Below are 14,365 nucleotides of genomic sequence, written 5' to 3'. Positions count from 1 at the left end.
CACATCTGGTATATCCCTCCAGGGATGGGAACTCCACACCTTCCTGGGCAGCCTGTTCCAATGCCTGACAATCATTTCTATGAAGACATTTTCCACAATATCCACTCTAAACCTCCCCTGGCACAGCTTGAAGCTGTTTCCTCTTGTTTTGTCCCTTGTTCCCTGGGAGCAGAGCCCGACTCCCTCCTGACTACACCCTCCTGTCAGGGAGTTGTGGAGAGCCAGAAGGTCCCCCCTTGATCCTCCTTTTCTCCAGACTGATCTCCCTCAGCTGCTCTTGGTGCTCCAGACCCTTTCTCAGTTCTGTTCCCTTCCCTGGATGCACTCCAACACCCCAGTGTGTGTCCTGCAGTGAGCAGAGGCCAAGGACAGGACCTGGCATGTTCTACAGCTCTGGCTCCTGGAAAAGTTCTTCCCCTGTGCTCTGTCCCCACCTGAGACCCTGCAGGAATCTTTCTCCCACTGAGTTTATCAGCACGTAGCAGAGCAGAGGTGACCCCAATAGGGGCAGAGTTAAATGCAGAGCCCTGGCCTCTCACCCCATGTATATGAATTAGGGCTGTAATTCCACCCTGCAGTGTGGCTGGCAATAGTGAACAGACACTGCCAGACCCATCTCACAGACATCTGAGCTTTGACCCTCTGTTTTATGACTTCACTGGAGCCATCAGTGGGATGACAAGCAGCAATATGCAGTGCAGGAGTGCCTGCACATGGAAAAGAATGACAGGCCCCTTATCTAGGAAGTTTCCATTCTTCAGATGCAGTTTTCAAACAAAAGGCTCCACTCCTCAGATGAGTAATGCCACTGTTTCTCCTCTCCACCATACAATTAATTTCCAGGCTGGGATTTCTTCAGAATTGAGCTAAGAATGGCATAAACCAGGGAATATCAGGGAATGTTCCGTGCACCAGTGGGGCTGCTCTGGTGATTTAGCTCCTCTCACACAGTCTGTCAGTGCCCTGCAGTGGAGAAATGGGTTAATTGCAAATGGCACGTGGACACTGCCCATGACACACCTGCACACCTGAGAGCAGGGACAAACACCAGGGGGGTCACAGGCAGACCCCCCAGCCCCTGCTCTGTCTCGTCCCTGTCCCACCCCTGCCTGACTTCGGCAGGTGCGACAAGATCCCCTTCTTTGTTCCAGCCAGGAAAAGTCTCCGTTTCTTCCTGCTGAGCCAGTTGCTCCTGTTAGGAGAAGAGGTGGAGGTGTATGCAAAAACAGCCCATCTGGGGCAGGGGAACACTCATCTTCCAGTGTTCCCCTGTTACCCTTCCCAGGCCCACGTGGCGTTGAAAGGCTCTGGCCCTCAGCAGGGAAGTACTTCAGTGTCCTGCCTTGCAACCTTCCACCAGGTAGCTTCTCCTACAAAAGCCAGAACTATTGGTGACAGCTCAGGATGGGCCCCAGGAGGAAACAGGCAGGAGCTCCCCACACACCTCAGGCACTGAGCACTGCAGGAAGGTGCTCCACTGCCCACCACATATAATCTGCGTAAAGGAAAGCAGGAAATCCTCCCACTCCCCATCACCACCACAGCAGCTGTCCTTAAAAGCTCCTTTCCCACCTCTTCGTGCTCATCCACCATGGAAATCAGTGCAGAGCTACACAGAGAGCAAGTGCCTGGCTCAGAGCACAGGGAGGGCACAGCCCTGGCACTGCCTTCCCAATAAAACCCCACTGGCCATGGGGCCCCATTGCTGTCTCTCCCATCCTCCAGTTTGGCTCAAGAACAGGTCTGGGAGAAGGAAGGCAGGGGAGAGAGTCCTGATTTAAAGGGAAGAGTCTGTAAAACACACAGTCCAATGTCCTTGTGAAAGCTGAGCTCTGCCAGGCCCTGGAAAGAGCATCACCCCTCCGAGGGAGCCCAGAACCTGTGGGATTACACCGTGGTGTCCACACAATATTTCTCCCTCCAGAAAGGAGAAATTTGGGAAGGCAGAGACTGTCAAACCTCAGCTGCTGAAAGCAGCCACAGCCAAGAAACAAGGATAATTGAGCGTCAAATTTGTATGTATAATGCTCTCCAGTAGGAAGGAGTTGTTAGATTGCACCGTCACGGAGGTTTCAGTGCAACAGAGGGAAGAACCGGTGGGTGTGGGATTGTTGCCAGTTATATAATCCCTGGTGGTTTTGCCTGCACTGGTTTGGGTGATGACATGGCCCCATCCCGATCCCAGTGCTATCAGCAACAGCACGTGGTCAGACTTGGGGGGCTGTGGGGAGAACAAAGGGATACAGATTTCCTGGGAGTCTGCTTTTGTTTTCCCAAGCAGAAGAGTGACTCAGATTTCAGCGCACTCCTGTAACTCAGCCAACAACAACACGTCCTTAGTCACGGCGATAAAGCCGAGGATCTGTGTTCCATTTGCTGAACTAAAAAAAGCTCAAACTCATCCACCCAAGGGCCAGGTCAGTCACTAAACCAGACACTGCGCTGAACCCCAAGCTGAGCACAGTGACGACAGCATCTTCTTCCCCAACAACCTCACTGAACTCCTGGAAACTGCTCAGAAAATCCACTGAACCAGCACGGATAATCTCGGTGCTGCTCTATCACGGAGAGCTCTCTGATAACTCCTAAGCACTCACATGTCATTCCAACACGGCTGCCAAAGCCTTGCAGAAATGCTTTCACTTCCTGAGAAATGCTCCAGGAAAAAGCACGGTACTTCCTTGTGCTTAAGGACCGGCCTAACAGATCCCTGTGCTGTTGTCTCCTGGATCTGAGCTCGTTTTTCATGGCTGTGAGGTACATCCACAGCTCATTGCAAATGCCAGAGCATGGATTGCTCCACCTCAGTCATTGCACTCAAAAATTGTGAGCAAAAGGAGAACTTAAACTGACAAAGGGAAGGTGTGATTGAATTTTAGGAAGAAATCCTTCTCTGTGAGGGTGGGGAGGCCCTGGCACAGGGTACCCAGAGAAGCTGTGGCTGCCCCATCCCTGGAAGTGTCCAAGGCCAGGTTGGACAGGGCTTGGAGCAAGCTGGGATAGTGGAAGGTGTCCCTGCAAATGAGATGGACTTTAAGTTCCCTTCCAACCCAAACTACTCTGTGATGCCCTGAGACTCCCAATCCCAGGCTGGCAAAATCCCTGTTGTAGAGTCCTCCAGCCCCCAGTGCTGCTGGGCTGGGTAGGAACCCAAGGCTGTCAGCCCTTTACCCTGCATCACTCAGGTGGTGGTGCCTGTGCAAACTGGGCCTCTCTGCAGGGTTTGCCCAGGCATTGCTACAGCTGTGGATCAGCCTTTGAATTTTCAGCTTCATTGTCCTTTGGAAAAGGCCTCTCTGAAATACGTGCTGGAGCACCCTAAGGCGGCAGAGGGAGCGTGGGGTGTTGCCAGGACAGCACCCACCTGGGCAGATGTTTGTGCCAGGACTCAGCATGTCCATTCATGCATGTTAACAAGGGCTATAAATACTCCAGGTCCTTCCAGGCTCCGGTGCCACGTGCCAGAGCCTGGCAGGAAGGTGTGTGAGGACAAGCACTCACAGCTGGGCTCACCAGCACAGCCCCCAGTGCCCCCCATCACAGCCAGCCCTGGGCACGTGCCACAGCCAAACTGGTTCATCTGCCACAGCAGCTCAGGAACCAAAGGATCGGGCTCATGGAGCAGAGGATCAAAACAGAGCACAGAAATATCTGGGGCTGCCACCACCCTTTGGAGGAGCTCCCATAATCCAACCCTGGCTGATGGTGAACATCTCCTGAAGAGCCCTTGTTGGCAAGGGGTGGGAATGGTTTCTCTTCCTGCACAGGACAGAGCTGCTGCCTCTCTGGGGCTGCTCCACCAGCTGCTGTCTCCTGCACTGCATGGAGGTGGCAATTGATGGAAATTTCCATGCACTTCAAAGCACAATCTCAGGATAGCTGCTTTTGTGAGAAACTATCCCAAGTTAAAAATTAATGAAATTCACTTTTAGGATCATTTACTTTCCTCCATCTGAACGGTAGGATTTTTGCCAGCCTCTCCGCACCAGAACAAAGAGCATTCCTGCTTTGGCACCTTGGGGATGTGGCCTCTGGTGATTAGGTTGCCAATTAATATCAGGTAATTAACACATTTGCAAGGGCTGGTTGAATCCCTGACATTTTGCAAACTCTGCATGTTTGGGGAGTGTCTTCATCAGCTTTTGAAGTTCTGAGCCCTGAGCTCGCTGCAAACCTCAGCCTGCACTGGAAACTGGGGCTGGGCCATTAGAGCAAACATGCCTCAAGAAGCAAACATATTAAGGATTAATTAAATACCAGGATTTATTTAATTAAGCTTCTTCTCATAAGTATGTAGAGGCAGGAATCTGGAGCGAGCATCCAGCCTTCCTTGCACTGCCATTTTTAGAAATGCAGTTAAATTCTGTGCTGCTTAAAACGCAACATCGGGGTGGATGTGGAGCCCTCCTGCCTCCAACAGCAGTGCAGGAACCCACACCACAGAAAGGTGCTTGGGAGCACCTCTTCCCCATTCCCACACACGACATCCCCCCTTGGAAGAGCACCCAAGGATCTTGTGGAGTCTAGAGGGGTGACAAGTGCCAGCCCTGAGCAGGGGCAGGCACCACAGGCAGCTTGTCCTCCTCATGTTTTTGATGAAAAACTTGTCCCTGCAAAAAAGGCACCACAGCCCATCCTATCAGTGCCAGTTTAAAGGTCTGGAGATTGTTCCAGGAAATACTGAGATCAAGTCCAAGGTCAATTTGGGCACCGTTTCAGAATGCACTCCTTCACCTCCTGCACACCCCACCTGGCAGCACAGGGTCGGGTATAAACCATCACCACCATGTCCCAGCTCTGGGCTGCCCCATGCCAGGGCCCTCTGGCACCTCCCCATCTGCTCTGTCTGTGGCAGTTCACTCCATGCAGCACCAAGGACCTGGCCCAGCCCTTTTCCTCCTCTTCAATTGCTCTGTTTCACCATCAGTTTAAATTCTCTGCATTACAGGGGGGGTACAGCAAGAGGAAGGATGGAGGTGACAGTGCCAGCAGAGCCAAGGAGGTGTCACTGCCACACATCTGCCCAGAGGGACAGGGACAGGGTCAGCAAGGCTGGACAGAGAAGGCCAAGGCATGGGATGGGGCAAAGCAAGGACTGTGAGGGCAAGGAGGGTGCAAAAAGGAGCCCCAGGGCCCCCACAACAGGGGACACTCACCACGAGCAACAGAGGGTTCAGGAATCTGTGGAAATACAGAGCATTTTGGGCACTCTCTGCTCAGGGTATCCCCGTTTGCTGCCTTCCCAGGGACCGTGCAGCCGGAAAGAACCACCAGGATCTGATTGATTTGAAACCATAACCATAGAGAATAGAGCTTTAATTTTTCTTTCTCAACAACAATAATGAACAGTTTACATTAAAAAAAAAAACCAACCCAAAAGCATGAATAAAATAATATAAAACAGATATTATACCACAATGTGGAATTCAGATAACCTAAGAACATTAGCAGCACTTCTACAAATAGATTAAAAGCTTTAAGTGCTCATTAAGCTCAGATCGAGCAACTCCCAGAGACCAAAATGGCATCCAACAGAGAAAAGCAGCAATTCTGTGTAGGGCAACAGAAAAGTCTAATGCCAGGACACCAGATACATTCAAATCCCTGTGCTGAGGGGTAATTCCCTGTCCCACAGAGCCCCCACGATGGCTGTCACACCCTGTCACCCTCTCCAGAACACTCCTTGAACAAGGGAAGTAACAATCGTGGGTCTGAGGTAACGTCCACGTCGTATTTTCAAAGCTTTTCCTTAATTCTGTTTGGGAAAACAGTTTCTTCCTCAGCTTCTGGGAATTACTCTCCAGAGAGACTGAATTTCTGAGAATTTAAGTCGCTCTTACATAGTCACACAATGACATTTTTTAGTCTCTCAGTATCCAGGATCAAGATTTTCAATTCTTTGTTGCCCTTAGCAGCAAAGCCCTACTCATCCCTAAAACTTTCACGTATTTAAGATCTTGTGCATAGTTTCAATTTCAGCATTAATTCATTTTTTAAAAAAAAAGTTTAAAAAAAGGATAAAATGGTGCTTTTTTCCCCCCTTATCAAAGCACTGATGCAAAGTGCCCTTGCTCCTGGTCATGTCCCACTGCCGGTGGCTCAGGAGCCACCATGGAGAAGGGACCATCCCCTGCAGCGCCATCCGTGGGCTCTGCTCAGCCTCCATGTGCAAAATCCATCTATAAAAGGAAGCTATTAAACTACTGCACGGGAATTTAAGGTGGAATATGCTTATCACCAATCTAAAATTAAATTAGAAATTGGATTAGATGAGACACATTAAAAGACTTCCATGGCTATTCCCACCGCGCACAATCTCCGGGAAGTACGGGATTCGGGCAAAGTTGAGAAGGAATCCATACAATGAGCTGCGTGAACGTGTGGCTACGGCACCAAATGGCCTCAGCCATGGCCCACGGGGCCACCAGAGAACAGAAATGTGGTGTCACCTGGGACCACAAAGTTTTAGATGCCTTCATCAGTGAAATATTGATTATTCAGGGCGATGAGGATGCTGACCTTGAGTGAGATCACTGGAACAGCAGGGACAATCAGTGGCATTTGATCTACTTCAGGGTGTCTGAGAAAGCTTTCATAGGAATTTCTGACACAGGTCCTGGCGAGTTCCAACCCTTCCACAGTGCTAGGAAGGGTTGGAACTCCCATCTCTACATTGTGCTCTATCAATTTGTGCTTGCACAATAGTAAAATGCTGAAGACAAGCCCAGAACTGCTCAGTACTCGGGGAAATTCCCAAACGGAATGAGAAATAAGACAGAGGTTTTGATGACATGACCATCATTTTGGTCCTACTGATCAAAGGCTCAGAGGCTCCCACTTTGCCTCTAGAGAAAAGTGATTTAGATATTGTAAGATATTTCAAAAGCAAACTTAAGATGATGAGAATCCCAAAACTGGTCCCATCCCCCTGGTCAGAGGCCTATGGGCCACAGTGGCTCTCAGTGCAGGGGACCAACCTCAGGATAAACCAGAAAAGAGAGGGAAAATAGTCAGGCAAAGTAAGTCATAAATAAATAAAGAACAAATAAGAAGAACCTCGTCCCATAAACTGCTCTTGGCCACAAGGCTTGTGTCTCCAGGATGGGATTTTGGGATGAGGTCTGTGATCCCCACCCACCTCTTCAATAGTTCCATCTCTCAGCCTGTTTTTTACCTGTCAGTGACAAGGGCTGACACACTGCTGGCTCACATTGCACTACGAGGAGCATTTGGATGAGTTAAGAGATGTTCCCCATGCCAGGGGCTGGATGAGAGCAGGACAGGGAGGCAGCAGGAAGTTCCCACAAAAAAACCCTCTCAGTCTTCATGAAAAACGTTCACAACAAAGCGATTCAGAGACTTCAACACAGCAAGAGAAAAACTAGGAAAATCACACATTTAGGAACAAACACAACTTCTAAAGGGTCTGCACAGGTGACACCAAAAGAGATGGGGACCAGGAGCTCGTTGGAAGGTTGCATGAGCAGAAAGCTCAAATGCAGGAAGAGAATCCATTTGTCACTCCCTCAGGGGAACACAGGGCCAGGACACAAACACGCAGTGGATTTACACACACCGAGATGATCTGAGCTCAGCAGCTCGAGCGTGAGACAAACCCCAAACCCCACAGCAACGTGGGTGCTCAGTGAGGGTGTGATGGGAGCTGAACTCTCAGCCCATGGAGCCCATCCTTCCTCAGGCTCAGCTCTGGAGCGACTGGAACAGAGAACATGGGCTGGCAGCACATGCAACCCTTGCTGCACCCAGAGGAGTGCAGCGGTCTCCTCAGAAAGCGTGGAGTCATGGAACAGTTGGGGTTGGAAGAAAACTTAGAGATCACTTAGTTCCACCCCTTGCCATGGGCAGGGACACCTTTCACCAGCCCAGGTTGCTCCAAGCCCCATCCAACCTTGCCTTGGACACTTCCAGGGATGGGGCAGCCACAGCTTCTCTGGGCACCCTGTGCCAGGGCCTTATAGTAAAGAATTTCTTCCCAAAATCCAATCTAACCCTGCCCTCTGTCAGTTTAAGGCACAGAGCTCCAGTACCTGGTCCCACAGAGCCAATAACAGGCTAAAATAGTCCTGGGCTGGCAGTGCCATTGTGGGGGGTGGATTTCAGCTGCACGGAGCTGCTGGGATGAGACATTCCTCTTCCCCAAGACAAGATTACTGTATATGGACAAGCATTCCCTGGTGACGGGCCTCTCCTGCATGGCAAACAGGCCATCCTTGGCTGCACGGCTGGGAGAGATCCCTGCTGGCTTCCACAGCCATGATTCCCACTGTCAGAATTCCAGAACAAGGCTTTATCTCGTGGGGATCCAGCAGTGGAGCAGAGCCAGGCAGGAGAGGCTGAGGCCAGAGAAGGCCCACAAACAGCTGCACAGCAAAACCTTTGCTTTTCAGCTTCTTAGCAGCTCTTAACCATCAAAGAGAGCCCCAGGCTCCTGGTGGTGCCTCACTGTGGGTCCCCACAAGCACAAGAACCTGCCCAGCAAAACAGATGAAACAAAACTTTTTAATATTATTTTTCCCTCCTTTTGGTTTTTTTTTTTCCTCTTGTCCAGGCTTAAAGTCAGAATTAAGATGAAGCCAAACTGAGGTTGTGATGCTGGCTCTGCTCTGAGCTTCCTGTTGCCCCACCAGTGCAACTCTTCCCAGCACAGGGACAGTGACAGATTGGCACATCATGGAACAGGTGCTATAGAAACCACACAGTTCTCAGAAGCAAACGATTTCTCACTCCTCCCCCCTCAAAAAATAACCCACTTAGTTCACATATTTTCTCTCTATACTGTATATATATTATATATAGACACGATTCTCTGGTAAACATTTACAAGATATTGTAAATAACATTGAAAATTTCTATCTCCATTTGCACAACAGCGCGCACTCACACGCCAGCACACAAGGACACACAGTCAGGTACAATCAATAAATAAATACTTTCCCCCCCACCCCAGAAATGATTCAAAAAACACTGCTATTGAGCGGCCCAAAGACACTCTCAGTTAATACAGACAGCAAATATTGTGCAGAATTTCTTGGCTGTTTTTGTTTAAAAACCAAGGAATGAAGCTTGAAAGGTTACGTGTCAGGGACGTTGCTTGGTCAGGTGGTGTTTCAGGTGACCTGTGGGTCCCTGTCCCTCAGGAAGGGGAGTACAGAGTGCTTCCCTTTGCCTCTAGACAGGTGACAGATCTGTCCTAGAACCTTGAGGGAACAGGAGCAGCCTGGGAAGGAGGGAGGACACGAGCTTTTCACTCTGCTTGGTGGAAAGATGAAAGGTTCTCACAGGAACTGGCAGATCTCAAGCTCTTTGTTTCCTATACTACTACAGCCCAGCACCTTTTGGGGTTTTACTACTTCAGGGAATTTCCCAGATTGTTGTACACATCAGTTGGGATTATGAGGAGTGAAGGGCTGCCCATTGCCCTCCTCCTGCCCCAGCCCCTTCCCCAAAGGGTTCAGGATGTGCCACTGCCTTTTCCAGCTGCGACCTCCATGTCCCAGTATACAGAAATGGCTGATTTGCTCAGAAACAGCAAACCACTCCACCACGCTCCTCAGGCCTTCCCTGAAGCAGCAGTTTTCTCTGGTGCAGACTGACAACCACCTTTTTTCTGCCAGCAACATCTGACACGTGCCACGAGCCAACACAAACCAGCAGAGACAGATGTTCCACGGGAGAAGGAAGGGCCCCTTTCCCTCCCATGGGAGCACTCCAGCAGCAAGGCAGGAGCAGGGCCAGAGGAGAGCACACACACAGCACACATTGCACCTGGGAGGAACACAAATTTTTGCAGCAAAACTTGAGAGAAAGTACCCTTAGAGAGAGAGCTCCAGCCCAGTGCCCCCAGCACTGCCCTCCCTGGCTGGGCTGGGCCCTCCATCCACCCACCCCTCTCCTTTTCCTGTATTGTTTTTACCTGAGTTGAAAAATGACTCCAAAGCCTCTGCAGGGCATCCTGTGTGGGACACAGCAGCTGGAGAGGCACTTCATGCAGTGGGCTCCAGGCTGTGCCACAGGAAAAGTGGCCACACAAGTGCATCTTCCCAAAGCAAAGACCACTCAGGGACCTTGGGCTAGTTTCCTCTCACAGGCCTGTGGGAGAAGCCCACCAAGACCTAACTGGAGATGCTCAGTGGGATTAGGGGACTCAACAGCCAGCCTTGAAGCACATGGGAAACCCCCAGGCACCAAGGGGGTTGTCTGAGCTGTTGAGCTTCAAGCTGCCGGTCTTAATGGGCAGACAGGCACTGTCAGAGGGAAAGTCAGGATAATTAGGAGCTCTGACTTGCCTTCTGAGGAGCCCTTCCCTCACAGGAGCTCAGAGGATCAACAAGGAGACCAGACTCCTACCACAAGCAGCTAAAGTAAGGCAGGTAAGGAAACCTCCAGCCTGGAGTTCCCAGAGGAGGTCGGGACCAGATTTCTCAGCGTTCAGAGAACATTACAGAGGCTGGATTTTGAAAAATAAACCCCAATGCTGAATTTGGAGCTGTTCTGAGAATCCATCCAGACACGAAGCTCTTGTGTGCTCAGATACTGTAGGAACAATGTAAAGTCCCAGGGAGAAAACAGCGCCCTAAAAGAAAATAAAATACTGAAGGGGAAGCAATGCATTGAGGGACAAGATCAAAAGAGGAATTTCTGTGATCAAAGTCCCCCCCATTACTGGCAGAACCTCATTGTGTTGGTGGGAAGCTGAGAACTGGCAGCATCCCTGTGCTGCCCGAGCTCGCAGGGCTAGCTGCCTTCCCACACCACAGGGAAGGGCTGCCCAAGGAAGCAGCTTTCCAAGGAATCAGCTTTCCCTCCGTGCCACCAAGCTCTGCTCCCCCAGCTCTGCCCTGGGATGTGGCAATGCCTGGGCAGTTTTGGTGGCCACGGCAGCTGCTGCCCCTCCAAGGCCAGGAAGCCACTGCCTGGTCCTGCTCCCGGCACAGGAACACACCTGGAGGGATCTTTGGTTGAGTCACTGCAGAAGGTCTGAGCCGGGGCCTGTGCTGAGCCCAGGGGACTCCCAGCTCACACAGCAGCACATGTCCCACCACCTGAGTCCCACAGGTGTGGCACTTGGAGAAACAGGAGAAGGGAGGAAGTATTGGAGGGGAGTCCCGGCTCTTTGCGTGCCTCGTCTGCCCCGGGGTCCTTCATTTGTTCTCGATCAGAGTCTGCACTTTATAGACCAGGTCCCGAGCCAGCTTCAGGATCTGTTTGGTGTTGTGGCGCTCGGCCATTTCTGGAACACAGACAGAGGGACCGGACAGGTCAGACCTGAGCAGCCCCCACCCCTACAGCTCTGCTGCCCACATTCCCAACCTCCCCTCACAGGGACGTGAGAGCCATCCTTAACCAGCCCCTTGGGATGGGGAAAGCAGCAGGAAGCACAGCCCAACCCCCAGCTCCCTTCAACACGTCCAGGTTGGCCACTGCTGAGGAGGGCAGGTGGATCCCAGCACCACCAGACCCCTCAGAGCTCTGGGTGTGTTAAACATTTCCAGCATTGCCCAGATGTGTCCACAGCCAGCCACGTGCTGCCCACACCTGAGCAGCTGCCCCAAACTGAGCCCGACAGAGCACAAGCTGTACCATTGAAAAACTTGATGATGTCTGTGAAATCCATGTTGTTCTCCAGGATGATGTCCCGGTACATCTCCACCAGGGCCAGGGCTATGAAGAGCACGTAGTGAGCAGAGGACACGTGAGCAGCAGCCCAGATGGTCTCCCAGACGGCAAAGACGTCGTCGTACACCAGCTCTGTGAGCAGAGAACAGCAGTTACCACTCCACTCACCCCACCCTGACCCTCAGAGCTCACAGCAGCGCTGGGGAGACATGCTGGGTGCTTCCTTCCCACAGGAACCTGCTCCAGCTGGAAGCAGTAAATCAGTCATCTGTAGGGAGAAATATTCTGCCCTGCAGCAGGTGGCACAGGCCCCAGGACACACTCGTGGAAAGGCTCAGCAGCAGCTCTGGAACAACAGGTTGTGTATCTAGACAGAACAATCAGCCAGACATAAACCAGGGAAAAGTGAAAAGGAATTCCAAGTTAAGTTTAAAGCTGCTGAGAAGCCTGGAAACGGACCCTGCCCCACCCTTGGGTGGTCTCAGCACACACCTCTCTTGAAGTCCAGGAGAAACCATCGGTAGCAGAAGTAGAAATGAGTGTAATCCCCATTCTGGTGCATCAGCTCAAAGAGCTCAGAGTCCAGAATCTGTCAAAAAAAGCAAAAGGAAACTCAGGAATGCACACACAAGGCACCAGCCATCCCTCTGCCTACTTCCCTCCATCCCCCTGCTCTCCTACTGCATCAGCTCCCACCAGCTCCTCCCTCCCTTTCCTGGCACACGCTGCTCCAGGCTGTCCTTAGAGCCCCTGCTGTCCCTCCTGCTTCCCAGCACTGAAACCCCTCCTCAGGTCCCTCCAGGACCAGCTTCCCCTCTTGGGTGTGAGGAGCCGCCGTCCCCATGCCAGGAACCCTCACCTGGATCAGTGACCTCATGTTGGCAAAGTGGGTGTCCATGGCTCCTCCGTGGGGGAAGTTCTGATTCATCCTCTTCATCAGCTCGGTGAAGCAGCTGAAAGCCAGAGCCTCTGTGCAGGGAGGAGAGCCATCACTGCTGGGCACTGCACAGGCACTGCTGCTGCTGCTGCAGCAACATCCTTCCAAAAAGTCCACCCTGGCCCCAGGGTGGGCTCCTGGGAGCCAGGCAGCATCACGGACAAACGGGATCCCGCTCCACACCTCCAAGCACTCCACTGCAAAGGGTCACCTCTGACATGCTAGGTCCCCCCAGCAGATGCCCACACACAGGGACAGGGAAAGCAGAGCAGAGCCACCCACTCACCATCATCCAGGATGACCAGGAGAGGGGCCAGCAGGTCACACATCCCCTGCACGTAGCCAATCTCAATGTGCTGCCAGATGTAGCTGTGTGAGAGAGCGGGAGAGGTGACCTGGGACCTGAGTGCCACCACCTGCCACCTCCTTTGCCCATGCCCTGTCTCCCTTCCCAGGATGCTGGGGCAAATCATTCTGTTATCCTGTTCATTCTGTTATCCCTGTGCTGCAAATTACTCAATTCTTGTGGTGACTCCCAGGTAGGACATGCATGGCACAGTCCTGGATCTACACCCTGCCACAGCCACGTCCGGGGTCAATCCAGGGCTGTGCCGTGGCCATTGCATGGAAAATCAGCACGGGGAAAAGCAAAATGGGAAAGCACAGAACAGTGGGGTCATTGCTTAAAGGGCAGAGACTGATAGAATTTGTTCATCTCTCATTCTTATCCTTCTCCCTCCATTCATCCTCTTGGTTCTCTCTGCAGACACTGCCTGCCTGGCCTTCCCATTCCCAGTGTCCCAGGAAGCACCCAGCCCTGCAGGGATATCTTCCCTTATTTGGTAGCAAGGCAAAATGTGTTCAGAGAGGACTCAGATCTGCTGCTGGCACAAGGGAAGGATCTTTTCCAGCCTGACCACTGGTTTTCCAAAATGTGCTGTGCTGAAGGTCTAATCTCAGCAGAGATCTCCAGCTCTGGCTGTCGGGTGAAGTGACAGCACTGATGGAACAGCAGCTTCTCCTCATGTTTGCAAGATGAGTGATAATATTTTATCCTTCGCTGCCTGTGCAGCAGCGGCTGAGCTGGAGCTGGTCTGACTCTGTGAGTGTCACTAGGCAAGCTCGGAGTCACAGGGACTGAGAAATGCACCCAGGTCTGGTTCTTTCCCGGGATTTTGGGCAGGCACAAACCATTCCGGTGCTTCAGGCACTTTCTCATTAGCACTACATTAGCACTGTGGGCTGATCCTCATTAAAACATTTTCCAGGCATAGTTCAGAAAACAGGCGGGCTGCACTGGGTTCCTGGGCAGCCCAGGGAGCCTCTGCCTTGGCCAAAACCCCAGGACACAGCAGTGACAGGGGAAGGACAGCCAGACACCTCAGTCTGGGAACCGCAGTGTCCTTGGAGCTGTGGCCCCAGCGCTGGGATGATGAAGGGATTTGGGGGAGGAAGGCAAGGAGCAAAACTCAGTAACCACAACACAGTTTGAGGCTCCAGCCTGCGGGTGAATCCCGGGAAGCCCCCCAGAGCCCCCACCTGCACATGACATTGCGGAGCTTCTCCAGGTTGGCGGGGGTGAAGTACCAGTAGTTGCGGTCGCAGCGCTGCACGTCCTTCTCGATGCGGTGCAGGTTCACTGTGTACATGTCCAGCAGCTCTGGCTGCCCAAAACAAGAGCAGAGTTGATTTGTTTTCCAGTAAAAAGCAAGGAGAGAGTCGCAAGGGCAGTGGAGCGACAGGGCAGAGTTTGGGTGGAAGGTGGGAGCCCCTCTATGCCCAACTGCAGGC

At 52.0% G+C, this 14,365-nt stretch overlaps 1 protein-coding gene across 9 annotated transcripts in view; it reads right to left on the bottom strand.

Annotated features, from left to right (window-relative positions):
• Positions 1-5,319: 5,319 nt before the first annotated feature.
• The window catches only part of SGSM1 (small G protein signaling modulator 1), a 36,685-nt gene continuing 27,639 nt past the window's right edge, over positions 5,320-14,365 (bottom strand). For 7 of the 9 annotated variants that reach the window (XM_069030784.1, XM_069030790.1, XM_069030787.1 and 4 more), the window contains 6 exons: positions 14,114-14,238; positions 12,861-12,943; positions 12,497-12,606; positions 12,130-12,226; positions 11,602-11,769; positions 5,320-11,251 (listed from right to left, as the gene is read on the bottom strand). In XM_069030784.1, the coding sequence (XP_068886885.1) occupies positions 11,163-11,251; positions 11,602-11,769; positions 12,130-12,226; positions 12,497-12,606; positions 12,861-12,943; positions 14,114-14,238 (672 nt within the window). In that variant the 3' untranslated portion in view covers positions 5,320-11,162. The remainder of the gene's footprint in view (positions 11,252-11,601; positions 11,770-12,129; positions 12,227-12,496; positions 12,607-12,860; positions 12,944-14,113; positions 14,239-14,365) is intronic. The other 2 variants (XR_011155420.1, XR_011155419.1) reach the window with 2 other exon arrangements.

Source organism: Aphelocoma coerulescens, chromosome 15, assembly GCF_041296385.1.
Source record: "Aphelocoma coerulescens isolate FSJ_1873_10779 chromosome 15, UR_Acoe_1.0, whole genome shotgun sequence".
In the NCBI taxonomy this organism is placed as follows: domain Eukaryota; kingdom Metazoa; phylum Chordata; class Aves; order Passeriformes; family Corvidae; genus Aphelocoma; species Aphelocoma coerulescens.
This window is presented reverse-complemented; position numbering and strand designations above follow the sequence as displayed.